Here is a 17,688-nt window from a genome sequence, read left to right as displayed (position 1 = left end):
AATGGAATCCTAGAACACTGAAAATACATTTTCTTCAATGACACAGATTAAAATACATATACATATGGAATAATAATTTACTTTAATTTGTAACAAGCTTTCTGATTGGTTGGTTGGCTGAACAATTCATTTTGCATAACTTGCTTTTGTACTGTGAAATAATTAATCTCAATCAAATTATAAATATTTTTTTTTAATTTCAGGTTTTCTATGACTTTTAATAATAGAAAGTTAAAATCTCCTTGTTGTCTAGTTAACCACTTAAAACATTTCAATAGGATATGGCCATTCAATCAAAGGAAGACGAACTCTATCCCCTTAAGGATGTAGACCTAGGGTAAGGGATATAACTCATGAACTCAGTGAAATGTTTGTATCACATTCAATTTCACTAAGTCTTTCAAGCTTTCACTTGAAACAGAATGAAATCAGTCCAAGTTATGTTGATGCTTACATGAGATTGATGTAAAATGCTGAATACAAACATTCCAATGATTTGTAAGAGTTGTGTCCCTTATCCTAGGTCTACCTGTAAGTTAACTATTATACTCAGTTACTGTCACATTATAAGAATGACTATAACATTTCAATGTAAATCAGATATCAACTGTGGTCCAGGGAACTCCTTCTAATTGATTTCACAGATCTGAAGTTTAATGTTTGTCAAAATATTAATATTCCAATGTCAATTATGGAGCTGTATACTTACAATAACTTTGTTTTAGTTTTGACATATTTGGTCTGATATTGTTGCCTAGAAGATATCAGCCCAACATTTTCCAAAGTCTCAAAGTCCAGACGCTCTTTAAATACTGTATGAGCTACCAGACCCTAGAATACAAAAAAACATGTATATATAAACTTATGATATAGAAAGAAGATTTCAAACAAGATGGAGACATTTCTATAGTTGTTTCAGGAGTATATTGAAAAATGATGGCACTAGTACTGCATGATTTGGCACAGCACATGTATTTCACCTTGGCAACTACACATTTTAAAAAAGTCATTCCAATTCCATAAAGATGGGGATGCCAAAGGGTAAAATCAAAATTAATCTTTACCTCAACTGCAGACACAAGTGATATAAATCTGTCTCTTTCCATTTTGTCTTCGGAACATGAGGTTTCTATGTCTAAAAATAAAGAAATTATGTATACATAACTTCTGACAATTCAATTTACATGTAATAAATGATGAATCATTTATCTGGCTAATTACGCATGAACAAGATATCAACAAATAATAACATAGTAAGGATAATGAAGTTGTCTACAGTGGTAAATTTTCAAAATAACCTGATTTTCACATATACAGAACAATATAATTATATTGACAGAGAGTCACCAACATCCTATACATGTAGAATGCAAGACCAGAAATAAGAATGGCTAAAAAATATCCTGATGAAATTTGTCAACACGGAAGGTGCTGCTCAAGTTGTCTTTTAATAAGTTGATGGATACCATTTTATATTTATTTATTTACCTAATTATATTATGGAAATTATTGGCTGTGTAGAAATGTATTAACCTTTCCCAGATAAAAGTCTCGCATGTTCTTCACATCGAATGAGACTTTGCCAATAGCAACATGGCGGTGCACCATAAACAAAGATTTAACAGGCCGTCCAAAACAGGTAAATACAAAAACAAGACACATGTAGATTCACAGCACTTTTCTTGGCTGTTTTGTAATTTTCCAGGATATATTTTTGAACAAAAAGTATGTTTAAACTGTTAATTCATACAAACAATTTGAAAACTATAATAGTGACAGTCAGAGATACATCCCAAATATAATGTCTACAGCTTAAAGGTAGTTTGAGGGTACACATTGAGCTCTGTCCATCATAGAAGCCTAAAATCATATTATACTGAAAACTTGACTCACCAAAAACAGCTAACACATCAACAAGTAACAAAGCAACCTCTTTCTTAACATCCTGTAAAATACAACACATAACTATTATTAAGCAAAATCAAATGGAAAAACCTATGTTGACAAGCAAATCATAATTCCTGGGAGTTTTTAACTAATTTTGCAATGCATCACCTTTTCCCTAGCTTCTTGGGGCTTGGGTGGGACAACACTTTTAGAAATTTTATTTCAGATTTTCTAACCAATGACAGATTTTTCATGGTGGTATTACGTTATATTTAACAGTCCATCATAAATCATGCTGTATCATTGACAAATGCTTATCCATTTTTTTTATCCACAGGATTCTTTCTTCCATTTGTTTTTTTCTCCTATTTCGTATTTTAGGAGAGCAATGGGCCATTGAAATAAAAAAAGGTGGTGTTCATTAACATACACATGTATAATGACTTTTTTGTCATACACTGAACTTACACATAAGTCTGCTATTGTGTTAACTGCCTGCTCCTGCTTTAAATGACCTTTAGACACAGCTAAACAGAGATCATATATTGCCTGCTTCATTGACTTGTTCCCTGGTGTCCACATTTTGTTCTCATTCATCAGTGATTTGCAGTGCTTCATACTGTAAAAATAGAAATGATAAAAAAATAGTGATGAAAACAGAAAGTAGTTTTCCTATTACAATTTGCTTTGCAGAAATTAAAATGTAATTTTTGGGGTATGAAAAAGAAAAGTTGGGATGCCTTGGTACCACTCACTTTTTATTAATGCAAACTTTAGTTTTCAACATTTTTTGTAGGAAAAAAATGGTGTATTTTTTTTTACTCTTACAGGTTTTACAAATTTTGATTAAAAACAAGTATATATTGTTAGGTATATGTATCCATTTACATGTATAGATATGGGATAATCACACATTCATGATAAAGGTGAGTTTTCTACTGGGAAAAAAATGGATTTAATTCTTCCAACATTTGGCCAAACATCTTAAAAGATATCTTATGGGGATATTACATTCTGTTACACCTCAACTGACTGTAAAAAGGTCTGTAACAAATAAGAGAACTTTTTGTGATGTCAAAAGTTTTATTTAGATTTGTTTTTGGTTGGTAAAAATCCAGACTGCGACATGGTGTATCAACTTAATTTTAAAACTCTTTGGTTTTTTAAGATAATTCAATGAATTCTTTAGCTTCCTTAGACTAACAATTAAAGTCTTCATATTCATTGAAAATGCTATACACAAAGTTAAATTTACATATGAATGTTTCACCTAATGCCTTAAAGACTTAAAGCTGCATTAGCTGCCATATTTGTTCAGTTCTGATGCTACTGAATTTTGCTGATTCAATGAAATAAGTCTGTGGTAATACAACTGAAGCAAAAAATGCTGATAATACCTATAGAATATCGTGAAAACGACGTTCTTTTTTTATCGAAGAAGATCCATAGCTCTGACCAAATTATTTTTTGCCATTACTGCTGAAGACTGCCATCAGGACATTCACCCGAGTTAAAAATATTTTCACCTTGGTAAAAAATTTAAAAAAACAGATACACAGGTAAGCATGTCTCTTGTTTACATTTCAATTCATATATTTCTTGATTAGTTTTCAAATAAATAATGACAATTACTGACCAAAATTGTTCCACATAATATTACAATACATAAATTACAAAAGGATCCTTGCGTTATATTTGGACTTTTTTCTTTTGTGGCTTGAGTCTGTCAGTCTTCCTTGCCACTGATTAACCACTTCTGATTTACAATCATATTTATTTAAAAAGAATCGACCCTTACAGCTTATGCGCGGATTAAAGTCACCAGAAGTTCCATGCATACAAAATTACCGAGGTCGATTTTTTGTCTTGCAAGACAATAAATGTATCAACACCTATTTCATGTATTTAATGCATTTTATTTGTGAATATAAAATGAAATTATACAGGAAAAGTACAATTTAGTAGAAATAATTCAAAGTTAAGGCATATTTCAACAGAAACCCAAATTTACGAAAATGACAGCTTATGCAGCTTTAACATTCAATAATAATAAATAATTTGACAAAACATTATTTGGGTAAGGGTTAAAATTGGTATGGGTTACACATTTTTGTCTTGTAAGTATGTGTACATGTAAAAGAACAGTGTGGGAAACAACCGCTCGCCAGCCTGCCAAATACGAGTAGATGTGTATTTTGGCGAGTTCTCATTTGCTTACACTCGTCAATTTGGCGACCGTCATTTGATTGGCAAGTTCCAAGGAAAGTTAACCAGCCAACAGGTTATTTAGTAAAACATCCCTTAACATCATACATTAAAAATATGTTCCCTACATTTTAAGAAGTTTAGCTTCAATATGTCAAGTGAATTATGGCATGATATGCACAATTTTATTGACTTGTAAAGCATTGTTTATGATCTGCCATTTTAATTTCTGGTAAATGGGATGTGCCACAACTTAGGCCACAGTCCTGATCTCGTATTAGTATTCAAACGAAATTATCTTGATAATTTAAGATTTGTTACCTTGCAAATTAATGGTTTATTGTCAAAAATAAAAATGAACAAGAAGCAAATGACTTTCTTGTTTCATTATGGTGAATCTGTTGAAATATAATTTTATTTTTAAAATATGAGTTCAGAAATGGAGTACTTATTTTGTTACTGTAAAGTACATGAAAAACTTAAATGGGAGGGAATATTAAAAAATGGAAAAGTTTTTGATAAATTTAAAAAACAAATGAAAAGATAGTTGAAGAAAGAAAAAGTAAGGCAGAAGATAGTCAAATCCAAGAGAAAACAGATGATAATACAGAAAAAAACCCCAAAAAATCTAGCTAATTGAATGTATATTTGGCTAGCAAGATCAATATTCCACTAGCCAGAATGGCAAGTTGGAGAACAAAATGGTTTCTCACACTGAAGAAGTATAAATTCACAAACAAAATATGATTAATTTAATCTACAGAAAAGACTCAACAGAACCAAATTTGGATACATAATAACTTAAGATATCAAAAATTTGTATTATTATCATGTAATTGGTCATTACTGGTTGTTATAATGGTGTTCATTTGCCTACTACTTTGACACTTAATGAGATGAAAACAAAGACATTTCAAATGATAAGTGCAACAGGTCTGCAGATTGATAATATTTAAACAGATGAGTCTGACACTGGCGACAATAAAGCACAAGTTGATGCAGAGGAGGGTGAAGATATTGAGATGGAAGAAGAGGAGGTTAACGCTGTCCTTCAGTGAGTTAAAATTCTACTGGACAGATTTAGAAGTTTAAATGAAAAAAAAATTTAAATGAAAAAAAAATACTTGTACTTTGATTGTATTTTAATTAATACATTACATCAATCACAGACCTTTAATTAATTACAGGTCTGTGATTACATTTACAAATCATTGAATGTCAAATAATTTTTTTTTCGAACTAACCATTTTATCGAGTGTAACCATTTAATATAATTATTGCTTTCTTTTCATGAGCATTTCAAAATAGTTCACTGACAAATTTTGGCATGTCAATTTGAAAATTGACAAGCTATAGTAAGACTGCACTCTAGTCTCCACAAAAAGGTGTTCTAACTTTTCAGTTTTTTTGTTTTGAATACCATGAATTCAAAACTGTAGTGTTAAATATATATTTGTCATGCAATTAACCTATGTATTTATGTTAATTTCTACCACAGCTTTGGTCTTCAAATTCATTTATTTAACAGAAATCCAGAAGTAAGAAAGAAATGAACGGGAAATCTAACGTTGGGCAAGTAAATGAGATCGCAGGCGATTGAAGTATCATAAACTGGTCATTTTAAGGAAAAATAATTATTTGTGCTTTATGATGGACAAAATTTGTCTTACAATTCGTTTTTCACTGCTTTTTCCCATGATTTTGGGGTCACATCGGCTAGCATTGTCGCCGCCATTTTCATTTCCAGTTCATGGGACCTAAAGTCAATTCGTGCCTCTTACCGTTCGTCCCTTAGTTGTATGCAACTACATTTCGAAGAAATCAACAAGAAAAATGAAGACCAACATCCAATTTGAAAGAAATTCAATGTATATTCAAATATTACATACTTAAATTTATGATTGGCAAAAATCGGGAGTCATACCCAAACTGTCTGGAAAAGAAAAAAAAATGTGACGTTCTTAGAAAGTGGCGATTACACGTCACCAGAAACATGGCTGCGCCCATGAAAAGTACAAAACTTGACAAGAAGCTGAAAAAGAAACAGATTAAGTTTAGGGAAAAGCTAGAAAAAGTTGATGGAATAACAATAACTGAAAATCCAACTAAAGTATGTTCTTTAAATACACATATATGACATGACAGCTGTTCCTGATTGTTAAAATTGTCATTGGTGGAATGTGATACAAAAATGTATCATGTCATGACACCGTGTTGACTTGAAATAAAAACAATAAATGAATTACTTTTAGAATAAGGTAAAAGCGCAAGGCTTTTCATTTTCAGAGAAATGGCCTGACGTAAGGGGACTTTCTAAATGTGTAATCATTGTATTTTAGGGTAAATCACTAAATGTATAATCTACATGATATACATGTACAAGTATTGATTCAGTATTATTCACACTTTGCACAGTGTTCATATACATAAATGCATACTGAAGCTGTATGTGCACCTACTACTATGGAGTAATAACGAGGTGAAATCTTTTTAAAGAATTGAAATTCTGCAAATTTGTCATTTTTACAGTAAATATGTGTTAACTGGTTATAAAACAGTTTAATCCATTGCCTGTATCACTTTCAAATGTGGGAATACAGCTATGTTCACTGTCACCAAAGATCTTGACTTGTTCATTTTTAATAGTATCCATAGAGCCACACTTTGGAAATTTATATGATCATAAAAGTTAACTTGTGATGAATTATGATTATCAAATTTATATCTTTCTCTAAATGTACTACAGAATGACACATCATTATTATATATTAGTACATGTAAGTCAGGATCGATGACATGCAATCGTAATGAGTTCATATTAACAAAATTGGTATGTGTATTATGTCAAAAGTAATGGTCAGTTACACTAACATCAACAGAAATTTTAATTTCTTCCCTCTTCACAGTTGAGGAACCATTTTCCTCCTTTTTAAATATAATTTGTCATGTAAATTAAAGAATTAAACTGTAATTATGTTTTGAAATGGTGACTCCACTGTGTTGAATGGAGACACTGTGACTTCTCTTAAAAAGTCTCCACTGTGAAGAGTGGAGAAATTAAAGTGAGTGTTGACAGTAGTGTACTGCTCTTCATACTGACAAATTTTGACCAAGAAGTCTAGATTCCATTTCCCTTTTACAACATTGGGAAAAATCCAAATGTTACTTATCTCATCATAACTAAATTTAAAATATGGTTATCGCAATTAATCAAAATAGAACTTTAATAATGCCCTTTAGTAATCAGTCTGCCTGTTCTTCCATCCATAACAAATCATCTTCAGGCTTTAGCTATTTTGTTTTATTATACCAAATAAATGTAGTTTTCAGCTAAAAGGCATATTTTCTGATAAGAAATGTATAATTTCATCATTTAGGTCTTATGTGTTCACAATGGAGGACTTGACAATGGTGTGAATAGAGATGATATTTCATCAGCACTTAAAATAGATGGGTCTACAGCAGAAATTATCATGGTATCGAGAAAACCATACTGTTTCGTTTGCTTTACTAACCTGGATAATGCAGTGAGCACTGTCAGTAGTATGAATGGGATTGAACTGGCAGCTAATGAAGGAAGAAAGTACTCTGTGGTTCTGTATTTGTCCTTTGTAAATAAAGGTACTTATAATAAGTTTTCAGGCAAATCACAGAACTAAAAAGGGGAGGATGGCATTATATTCTGTTTGATTTATTAACTAGATTTGTGGACTTCATCCACAATTCTATTCCACACTACTATAAATGTAGGCTGTATTATGCTGAAGAAATTTGAAGATAAAGGAAAGAATTTTCCAAAATTGACACCGAGTGTTATACTCTGTTATAGCAGTGCAGTGTTCTCTACAAATTTGTATCACTTCAATTCTCAACTTTCTAATATCTAGTAATATCTGAGATTAACTTTGGTTAAAAAGCTTAATTCTGTTATGTCACATGTTGAAAATGCACTATATTAAATATTTAGGGATATTAATGTCATTATTAAGCAAGTATTTCATGAATCAAACATACCTACAAAGTTTTGATTTGCTTCAGAATAAACAAAAAATAGCTCTTAACAGAATAAACAAATAAAGCTCTAAACACCGACATTGGATTTTATCAAGCCTTAGAGACTATTCCATACAATCTACTGTATGTTTGGTATAAATATGTCTTTACACATGTACCTATTTTAGTTAAAATTTGAAGAGACTTGCAAAAATATATTTTTAAAATACATTTAAGAATTTTAGGGAGTACTTGTGAATAGAATTTATTGACTTTGTCTTTCTTCTCAGTTCCATCCAGTCTTTCACCATGTCAAGAATTACCTCCTGGTCTAGTTATATTGGAAAATTTTGTATCAGAATCAGAGGAAGAGGCATTGGTTTCTTGTCTAAAATGGAAATTTGACAATGGTAAGATATTATTATGAATAAGATAACATACATCTACATATGTACCTAAAATATTACTTTTCTCCTTGGTGGACGAGTGAAATTGGAAGGGAAGAGATTACTCATTGTTAATGGATCTCCAATGGGTACATGTAGTGCCCATTATTTTTTTTAAACATCTATAGAATGTTTGCTTCAGCATACATGTAAAGGGTTATACGGTTAATGTGAATTCTGTTTCTATCACACTATAACTTTCTATTCACCTGAGTGACAACTTTAAATCTTTGATATTAATGGTGGCATCCATTGGCTCATTATACCCCTGCTAGAAGAGCAGGACATATATAATGCTCATGCTATCTGTTCATTTGTCTATCCCCAGTACAAATCTGCAACTTCTCTCAAAAACGTTGAATGGAATTTTGATGAAACTTTCACAATTTCTTTTTTATCACATGATGTCATTGTGCACCTCCTATTTTGTTTTCCCATCTGAGTTACTTTAATGGTATCCTATATGATTTCTAGGGTGAGGAGTGGGGTACACAATTTGCTCACAATTTTTATAGTTTCTTTTAGTTTTGGTACTTACTAGAATTATTCAGCTTACATGTACATGTAGATGAAAGTTCTAAATTCTTTGATTGATAATCTTCATTGTCATAAGTTAACATTTCATTTTAAAAGAACTGAAACATCGTGAAGTGAAGCATTATGGGTATGAGTTCAAATATGGCATTAATGATGTTGATGCTGAACAACCTTTAGAGGAGGGGATACCTCAAGAGTGTAACAAGGTTCTACAGAGGGCTCTAAAGACAGGGCATGTCAAATACCTTCCTGATCAGCTGACTGTAAACAAATATAATCCTGGGCAAGGTAAGACAAATATAATCCTAGGTAATCTAGATATTATCATGGGCGAGATGAGACAAATATAATCATAGGCAAGATGAGACAAATATAACCCTGTGCAAGATCAGACAAAAGTTCAACAGAGGGCTCTAAAACAGGGCATGTCACATATCTTCCCCATCAACTTACTGTAAACAAATACAGTCCTAGGCAAGGTAAAACAAATATAATTCTGTGCAAGGTGATCCAGATATAATCCTGGGCAAGATTAGATATCTATAATCCTGGGCAAGATTAGATATCTATAATCCTGAATAAAGAACTACGAATATATAATCAAGGGCAAGGTAATAGAAATGATATCTTGGGCAAGGTACAAAGAAGACCAATATAATCCTTGACAGGCTAAGAAACTACATGCATAATCCTGGGCAGTATAATTCAATATTTTCCCAGGCAATATAAGAGTCCTGTCGCAACAGATGGTAAAAGACTTTTATACCCTGTTTACAATTACTGTGTACTATTGTTCGTGAGGTACCAATTTTCATGGTTTTTGTGGGTAGGCCAAACCACAAAATTTGGTCCCCAACGTAAAGGAGATTTCCATTGATGTGTATACTGAAAACCAGGAATTCAAGAATCCACGATCTTGTGTTTCATCCCTAATCCATGAAAATTGGTATCCTCAAATTAACAAACTTTCACAGTACTTAAAAAAGGAAACGAAGAAATTAAAAGGATGGAGCTTTTATACTCCACCACAGGAAGTGTTGAGGTATTATATGATATCCTCTGAAAGTTATGTGTCCGTCTGTCTGTCCATCCCACAATAGTTTCTAGAGGACAAGTTGAGAATGGACCAATGAATTTTTTAGAAACTCTGCACAGTTGTGTGCTACCATGAAATACAGGAAAAGAACAATTTACAACAAGTCAAAAATATTGTTTTTGAGTACGGCCATTTTGAATACTGTTCCTTAAGGTTATAGACCAAGGTTAAGGTAAACAACTCTTGAAATCAGTGAAATGTTTGTATCATATTCAATTTCACTAAAGCCTCTCAAGCTTTCATTTGAAACAGAATGAAATCAGTCAAATTAAATTTGATGCTTATATGAGATGGATGTAAAATGCTGAATACAAACATTCCAATGATTTGCAAGAGTTATGTTCCTTACCTTGGGTCTACCTTCTTAATGCCCTATTTTTATTGTTTGTTGACAGGAATACCTCCACATGTTGACACCCCAGCAGCCTTCGAAGATGGATTAATGTCTTTAAGTTTGCTGTCTCAGGTATATAACATAAGTACCATTCTGTGCAAGAATCAGGCATTTGATTTCAATTTGGTCTTTTTTGCCTCAAATATATTCAATACATCTCATCTTGAAAACAACCAATCAGAATTTTGAAATTGGTCCATAATGATGTCCAGAAGTTTGAGATTTTCACACAAAAAAAAGAGAGTTCTCGAGGGTTCTTTGACATGGTAAATATAATTGTGTATTTAAGTGTGTGGTAATGGATCTTTAAAGATAAATATGTCAAATACCAAAATTTTCACATTCATTCCGTTTCAGATACCAGTGCAGTTGCATACATTTATTTCTAATTAAAATTCGTAGTTGAGCTTGAATAAATTATTCATACTTGCCCGAATTGTACAAGGTCAGACTTCTGCTGACTGTTCCTCCCCATGCATTTTGTTTGTCACATGAGAAACTTGGTTTACTATACATGTACACTGAAATCTGTCTAAACTGAACCTGAATAATTCAAAACCCTGTCTAAACCAAACACTTTTAAAAGTCCTCTTACATCAACTTAAATGTATTTTGAACCTTAGTAAACCAAAAACCTGTCTAAACCTAACCAAATTTTAAGTACAAAAGTGGTTTGGTTTATGCAGGTTTCATTGTATTGCTATTTGTTTTAGGTTGTAATGGAATTCAGTCATCCTAATGGGAGACAACTATCTGTCCTTCTTCCAAGATGTAGTCTGTTGATTATGACAGGAGAATCCCGTTACCTCTGGAGTCATGCTATTACTCCCAGGAAGTCAGACATCATATCAACTGATAATGGACTAGATTTATCCACAAGAGAGATGAGAATTTCTTTCACTTTTAGGAAAATAATTCCCCCTAGGGATAGAATTGGTAGAACTGTTCCATTTCAAAGCTCTGAGTAAGTGTACATACATGTATTACGTAATGCTAATATAGGTAGAAGGATTTTTAAAACTCGAAAATCGAGTTACTGTATGTAGAAGAAGCAAGGAAACAGAGACAGATGCAAAAACAATATAGCTGATACATATATCTATGAAAGAAAGGAACCTTGACCCTTGCCCATGCAATAAATTGAAAAATATTGGACCATTTCTTTTCAAATACAGGTATGTTGTTTTATGTGACAAAAATGAAGGTCAAGTTTGATTTTTACAAATATCTCGTTTTTTTTGTAATGGTGGCTATTTTTGTTGCAAAAGGAAGGACTTTGATTATTGTCTGTTTAATAAAAAAGATTCATTTCAAATTTTGGTATGTTGATTCATTGGTCAAAAATAAGGGTCAAGTTTTTTTTATTGCATTTAAAAGGCCATTATGTTCATTTGTAAATAGGATTTTTCACTGTTCTCATGTTTGAGTTATGACTGTCATAACGTGTGTATTTTTTGACTGGATAAAATGTTTTCAAGATTTATTTTAATTTCATTATCAATAGAAATTAGGAAGCCCCAAAATGCACCAGCATCTATGACAAAAAGTTTGTTTTAAGACTTCTTTTCCATGTATTTGGGAATGTTCATGTATCATCACTAGAACACTCAATATTACCTCCAGGTAATGATTCTCAGTTCTAATTTCAATTTGAGAAAATTCAGTTTGCTCTAACTGTCAGCCTCTTGTTTCTTTTCAGTGTGAATGTTTTGCTTCCTAAATCAGACAAAGAAGCAGAGAAATTAGAAAACAGCCATGTTCAACAGGTTTATGAGGAGATAGCTGACCATTTCAGTGGTACAAGGCACACACCCTGGCCAAGAATAGCTCAGTTTATCAAAAACTTGCCAGTTGGTTCAATTTTAGCAGATATTGGATGTGGAAATGGAAAATATCTAGGGCTGAACAAATTTATTTTTGAGGTACTTACTTATATCTGCAAAATATTGAAGGCAGTGCAGGACAATTAGAATATAAAATCATATGCACAACATTGTTGTATCATATTTTTTTCATGATAAGTGAAAATTTCATTGCTCAAAGTATTCTTTCAGTCATTGATTGTACACATACATTCACTGTTTATTCAGAAATGAAATAGATTTAAAGTCATTTTTGGATGTAAGGTGATATTATAATAGGATAAGTAATTGGAAAGAATGAGTTACCAAAATTTGATCACAGTTGCCGAAGAATGCCTAGATAGGACGAGGAGGTGTAAATTGTTCCATGTATGAGTTAAGTCTTGGCACAAGTAATTGTACTTTTGTTATTCATGATTACCAATTGATTATCCTATTTATTATATCGAGTTTCTTCAAAATTAATTGCCGTTTTCACCATAATATTAGTGTTGTCACACGTCTGAGCGTGAAGTTTACAAATTTATTTCACGGTGTGAATTATGAAAACTTTTTACAAATGGAACATTGGACAAGTCCCTACTTTCTATACAACATTGTTTTTTTAATTTCAGGTAGGCTCTGATAGGAGTTTCAATCTATCAGATATTTGCCATCAGAGATCACATGAGGTGTACGTGGGAGATGTCTTAAACATTCCTATACGTTCTGCTTCCCTTGATGTTTGTTTATGTATTGCTGTGATTCATCACATGTCTACACAAGTAAGGCTTTACTAAAAACATTTCTGATTATCATATGTTTACACGTGTAAGGCTATACCAAAATCCTTTTTGGTTCTGATATGCAAAGTATGTTTACACATGTAAGACCAATTGATATCTCTGATTCTCAATTTTTCTCCGCTTGTTACTTTAGTTCTGATTTTTCTACAGATAAGACTCTGCACAATATTTTTGTTCTGCTGCTTTGCAGTAGGTTTTACAATTGAATAAGAAAATCTTTTTTATATATATAAGAAATTAAGAATTACTGTTACCAAAAATAGTCCCTATGTTTTTTGGGTGTACTTTTCTACCTGTGTCCCCAAAAGTGAAATTGGGTCCAGTAAATGCTTGACTGTCTGTCTGTCCCTCTTTCAGTCTTAGGAGGTACCTCCTTTTTTAATCTGAACTCAAAAAGTATTAAACCAATAATATTCAAGCTTTGAAAAATGTGTATATACCTATTGTAGATCTGTAAATTTTACAAATATTTCATATGAATTTTTACCTGTTTAACTTAACCACTAGTTCAGGAGTATGCTAGGAAACATGTTGATGACATACTGTAGATGATTTGAAACCTACTTTAAATATTTATTTTACCTGCTCAGTGTTTATGCATATAATGAAGACAAATATATGAAGGTGACACTGGTTTATTATCAGATCTATCTGTTGTGTTAAGTGGCACTCCAAGTAAGAATCATGCAAAATGTGAAACATGGTTAGAAATCCTGCTTATTTTTATTTTTGATATTTTGTTTCAAATGATATAGTAAACAGATATTACTATCCAAATTAGTGTTTCTTTGTTTATAAAAAAACCCCACTTTTACAGATAAGGAGAGAAAAAGCTATTCAAGAACTTCTAAGAGTAATAAGACCTGAAGGAAAGCTTTTAATATATGTGTGGGCTATGGAACAAGAACTTCAGAAGGTCAAATCTAAATATTTGAAGGATAGTAAATTAACTAAACATGAAGTTTCCATTGGAGATTCAAAGGGCAATAACTCATATACATATACTTGTAAATGCAATAGAGACTCTAATAGTTCAACTGAAAACTCTGTTGATGTCTGTACTAAGACATTCAAAGAGACACAGCTGCAAGAAAACAATGAACAGTGTGGAGATATTGTGGAAAATAGAGTACCTGCAGACAAAGCAGCAAGAAATGAGGCTTCATGTTGCTGTTTGGCAGTACACAAGAACAGAACACATTTCCAGCAGCAAGATCTGCTGGTTCCTTGGGAAAAGAAAAATAATGATAACAAAACTACAAGTTTTCATAGGTATTATCATGTATTCAAGAAAGGAGAATTAGAGGATATGTGCTTAAGACTTGGAGGATGCCAGATTATTGAGAGTTACTATGATCAAGGAAATTGGGCTGTGATACTTGAAAAAAAATGATGAATAAATATTTTAAAGCAACTGACTTTTGGAATATTTTATTTCTTATAAATGTAGTTTGGATCCATAGTTATTTTTTGTCTGTCCTTGACACTTGTTCTTTTGTTTGCTTGCTTTTTTTATTTTCTGACCCCAAGGAATTCATATAAATTAATGTTTAAAGATTGTTAAGATTTTATGAAATTGCATGTTCCATGTCAGTGTAGCCATATTCTATACAATTTATCGGTTTTCAATGAATGATTATTTGCATGTTGTAAAAAGTAACGATATTAAGTGTCAGTCTCTGAAGGAATTTATAAGCAGTACATAAAAAATGGCATGAAATAAACTACCACTTGACTGTATAATTTAGCTATTTGTACCTATATCATTATGGTAAAATGAGTTATAATTTCATTGAAATGCACAGAAATGAATATTTCAGATGACTATTTGGCTATGAGTAAGATTAATGTTTCCATGTCTAGGTGGAGTGAAGTGCCAACCTATGAGCTGTTGCATTTGTGAACGAACACATTAAAATCTGTCTAAGTGTGGCAGAATAGTACAAAGATGAAAAAAAGACATGAAAATGAAATTCACTTCTTTTGAAACGAAATTGTTTCCTAATACTGTTAACTTATTAATTTTCGTGGTGGCTTATTTTCCTAGATTCTGTCAATTGAAAATATTCGCAGTTATCAATTTCAATTTTTGCGGTATCAAAAAATTGTAAGCCTAAAAATCAATTTTGCTGTTACTACTTTTTGCACATTTCTGTCCACTACGAAAATTAGTACACAACAAACATTAATGCTTTTACAGTATGTTTTGGTCACTTTTAAGATCAATAACAGGGTTCTCCAGTGAATGAGCATTTAACCAAAGCTCCACACAGCAGCAAACGTTCGTTTCCTCTCTTACCAACCGCTGCAGACAGGCCTTTCAAAATTCTGGGGGTGTAATTCAGATTATACATCATTTGTCAATCAGATAACGCAAGTGTAAAATCATTTAATTTTCCCATCTTTGCAAGATTCTTGCATTTTCTAAGAGAGCTGACTGCAGTGTCTAGAATGAATTTTGAATATCATATGCTGTTTTGAGCATGAATTTAGTTTTGGAGGAAAATTTTATGGCACAATGTTTGCTGACAAGGAACCATTGAAGAATCAAGATATAACAATGACTAGAAAAAAAAGTTAGGGAAGAATGCACTAAATGCAATGAATATCATATCATATCAAGAAGTCATTATTATGAAACCAGCATATAAAAGCAGGGTAAAAAAAAAACGTGCGCAAATCAAATTAAAGAAGTAGACACAGAGTAGTGCTTTTCAATGAAATTGTAAACTCAATGGTCCAGCATGATATGGAAAATCTTGTCTGTGTTCCTTGATTCTGATGATGCAAATAATCAAATTACACTTTCAAAATGATTGGGTTTTTCATACCTTGTTGCACCCCTGCCTGATTCTTAGGGATACTGACACTTAAATATATAAAAAAATATGCTTTTTTGTAAATATGTACATAAGTAAAAGAAAATTAAAACCTAAACAAGCAAATAATAATAATAAAAAAAGCAAAAATCTAATTATACCCTACAACCTTTATGCACAGAACACACTCTTCGAGGGGCCTGAGATATTTGTTTAGTGAGTTTTTTTTCTACACATGTCCAATTTTTTAATATTATTTTTCAGTTCTAAAGTAATGGAAAAAATGTTGGATATATTTTTTTGGTTCATGGCTGTGTAAAAGTTTTTTTTTGGTGGGTTGGGGGCTAAAATATTTAATCAACTTACTCGTATTTTATTTTTAAAAATCCCCCATTCTTGCTAATAAAATGATCAGTGCCTAAATATCTTCAGGTATTATCCAAACAGTTTGATTTGTTTCACTGACATACGAAGAGTAATAACAAACTGATTAACTCTAGGCCAAAAATGAAAATCCGTTTATGGTGGTTAACAAAATGAAAGAACTTGGTAATTACATCTAGTGAGAAATGTTTGAAGGACAAACACTCATAATGAAAATAGCCATAAAACATGTAAAATAGACAATATCTGGATTAAAAAATGCATTGGGATGGTTTCGATCATTCCTCGGTTATGCCATAGATAAGAGTGTAATTTTCTCACAATAAACAAAACTGACACTATATCTTATTTTTTATGTTTAGTATAACGGCGTAAACTCCATCCTCATTTTTTTATGACAAATTCTGTTTCTTTTTGAATTTATTCTCCGAACAACACACATTGCCACCCTCAACATTTAAAAAAATATTCTTCATTGCAACAAAAAAAAAAAAAAACAAAACAAAAAAAAAAAACACTTCAATGTAACACATAAACATTAATGATAATTAATTTGACATTTTTATTTTGTCATAAATTTAACGTTATCTTAAACTAACTAACAATCTAGAGCGTCTTCGTTGGATATTGGAAGTGTGCATTTTTATCATTTGCTTCTAGCCCAATAGTCACCATGGGAGTTATTCTAGCCATAAAACATCTACAGTGAGTGAATACAGATTATTTAACTAATTAACAGTGACGTGTCCAGGTGGGCCCGGCTCCCCTTAGAAAATTCCAAGTTTTAAACATTGTTCAAGATACCCTCAAAACGCAGGATTTGAGTGTTAAATTTTCAACATTTTCTTTTAACATATACAGGGCAAACTAGCTTTTTTTGCAGATTAAAATAAGATGATAAAGATGACGCCATAATTCTTTAAATAGGTTGGTGGCTGTATTTTTATTTATACATACATTTAAAGGAGATATTTTTTTCAGTATATCGACAAAATATCAAAACGTATTATGAGTAGGTCTAAACATTAGGATTTGTCTTTAATTAAGCTGTTTATAACTCTAGGTATCACAACTGTAAAGATGCAAACTTTAATTTTGTTTATCTATAGATCCTTCTTATTAACCTGATTAAGGAAAACGGGTTATTATTTTTTGTTACAGATCATTTTTTAATCACCATTGATATCTTGTTTTAAAAATAGATCCTTCTTCATTTTTCTGCTCTTTATATAGAAAAGAGGTAAAAAAAAAAGAAAAATCAATTAAGGTTACATATTTTA

At 31.6% G+C, this 17,688-nt stretch overlaps 2 protein-coding genes across 3 annotated transcripts in view; one reads left to right on the top strand and one right to left on the bottom strand.

Annotated features, from left to right (window-relative positions):
- LOC148605389 (THO complex subunit 2-like) overlaps window positions 1-5,839 on the bottom strand; it is a 51,860-nt gene extending 46,021 nt beyond the window's left edge. Inside the window, exons 1-5 of one of the 2 annotated variants that reach the window (XM_088549518.1) lie at window positions 5,763-5,839; window positions 2,356-2,506; window positions 1,894-1,945; window positions 1,065-1,135; window positions 710-831 (exon numbers count right to left, since the gene is read on the bottom strand). In XM_088549518.1, the coding sequence (XP_088405644.1) occupies window positions 710-831; window positions 1,065-1,135; window positions 1,894-1,945; window positions 2,356-2,506; window positions 5,763-5,833 (467 nt within the window). In that variant the 5' untranslated portion in view covers window positions 5,834-5,839. Of the gene's footprint in view, window positions 1-709; window positions 832-1,064; window positions 1,136-1,893; window positions 1,946-2,355; window positions 2,507-3,284; window positions 3,392-5,762 lie in introns of those variants that run through there. The other variant, XM_088549519.1, reaches the window with a different exon arrangement.
- Window positions 5,840-6,072: 233 nt separating this feature from the next.
- LOC148605388 (tRNA (carboxymethyluridine(34)-5-O)-methyltransferase ALKBH8-like) lies at window positions 6,073-14,623 on the top strand. The gene is made up of 9 exons (XM_088550895.1): window positions 6,073-6,202; window positions 7,470-7,713; window positions 8,376-8,495; window positions 9,165-9,356; window positions 10,560-10,630; window positions 11,272-11,522; window positions 12,258-12,480; window positions 13,035-13,184; window positions 14,023-14,623. The coding sequence occupies exons 1-9, from the start codon at window positions 6,086-6,088 to the stop codon at window positions 14,596-14,598; spliced, it is 1,944 nt and encodes a 647-aa protein (XP_088407021.1). The 5' UTR covers window positions 6,073-6,085; the 3' UTR covers window positions 14,599-14,623.
- Window positions 14,624-17,688: the final 3,065 nt, after the last annotated feature.

This window comes from Perna viridis, chromosome 10 (assembly GCF_037379345.1).
Source record: "Perna viridis isolate PV_CMFRI_1.1 ecotype Kerala chromosome 10, ASM3737934v1, whole genome shotgun sequence".
NCBI lineage: Eukaryota > Metazoa > Mollusca > Bivalvia > Mytilida > Mytilidae > Perna > Perna viridis.
Note: the sequence above shows the minus strand (reverse complement) of the source record. Positions and strands in the feature narration are given on the sequence as shown.

Excerpts from the sequence above, each read along its gene's own strand:
- LOC148605388 (XM_088550895.1), top strand. The coding sequence starts at position 6,086 with ATGGCTGCGCCCATGAAAAGTACAAAACTTGACAAGAAGCTGAAAAAG. Across the intron at positions 7,714-8,375 it reads TTTGTCCTTTGTAAATAAAG|TTCCATCCAGTCTTTCACCA; the intron begins GTACTTATAATA and ends CTTTCTTCTCAG. Across the intron at positions 8,496-9,164 it reads AAAATGGAAATTTGACAATG|AACTGAAACATCGTGAAGTG; the intron begins GTAAGATATTAT and ends TCATTTTAAAAG.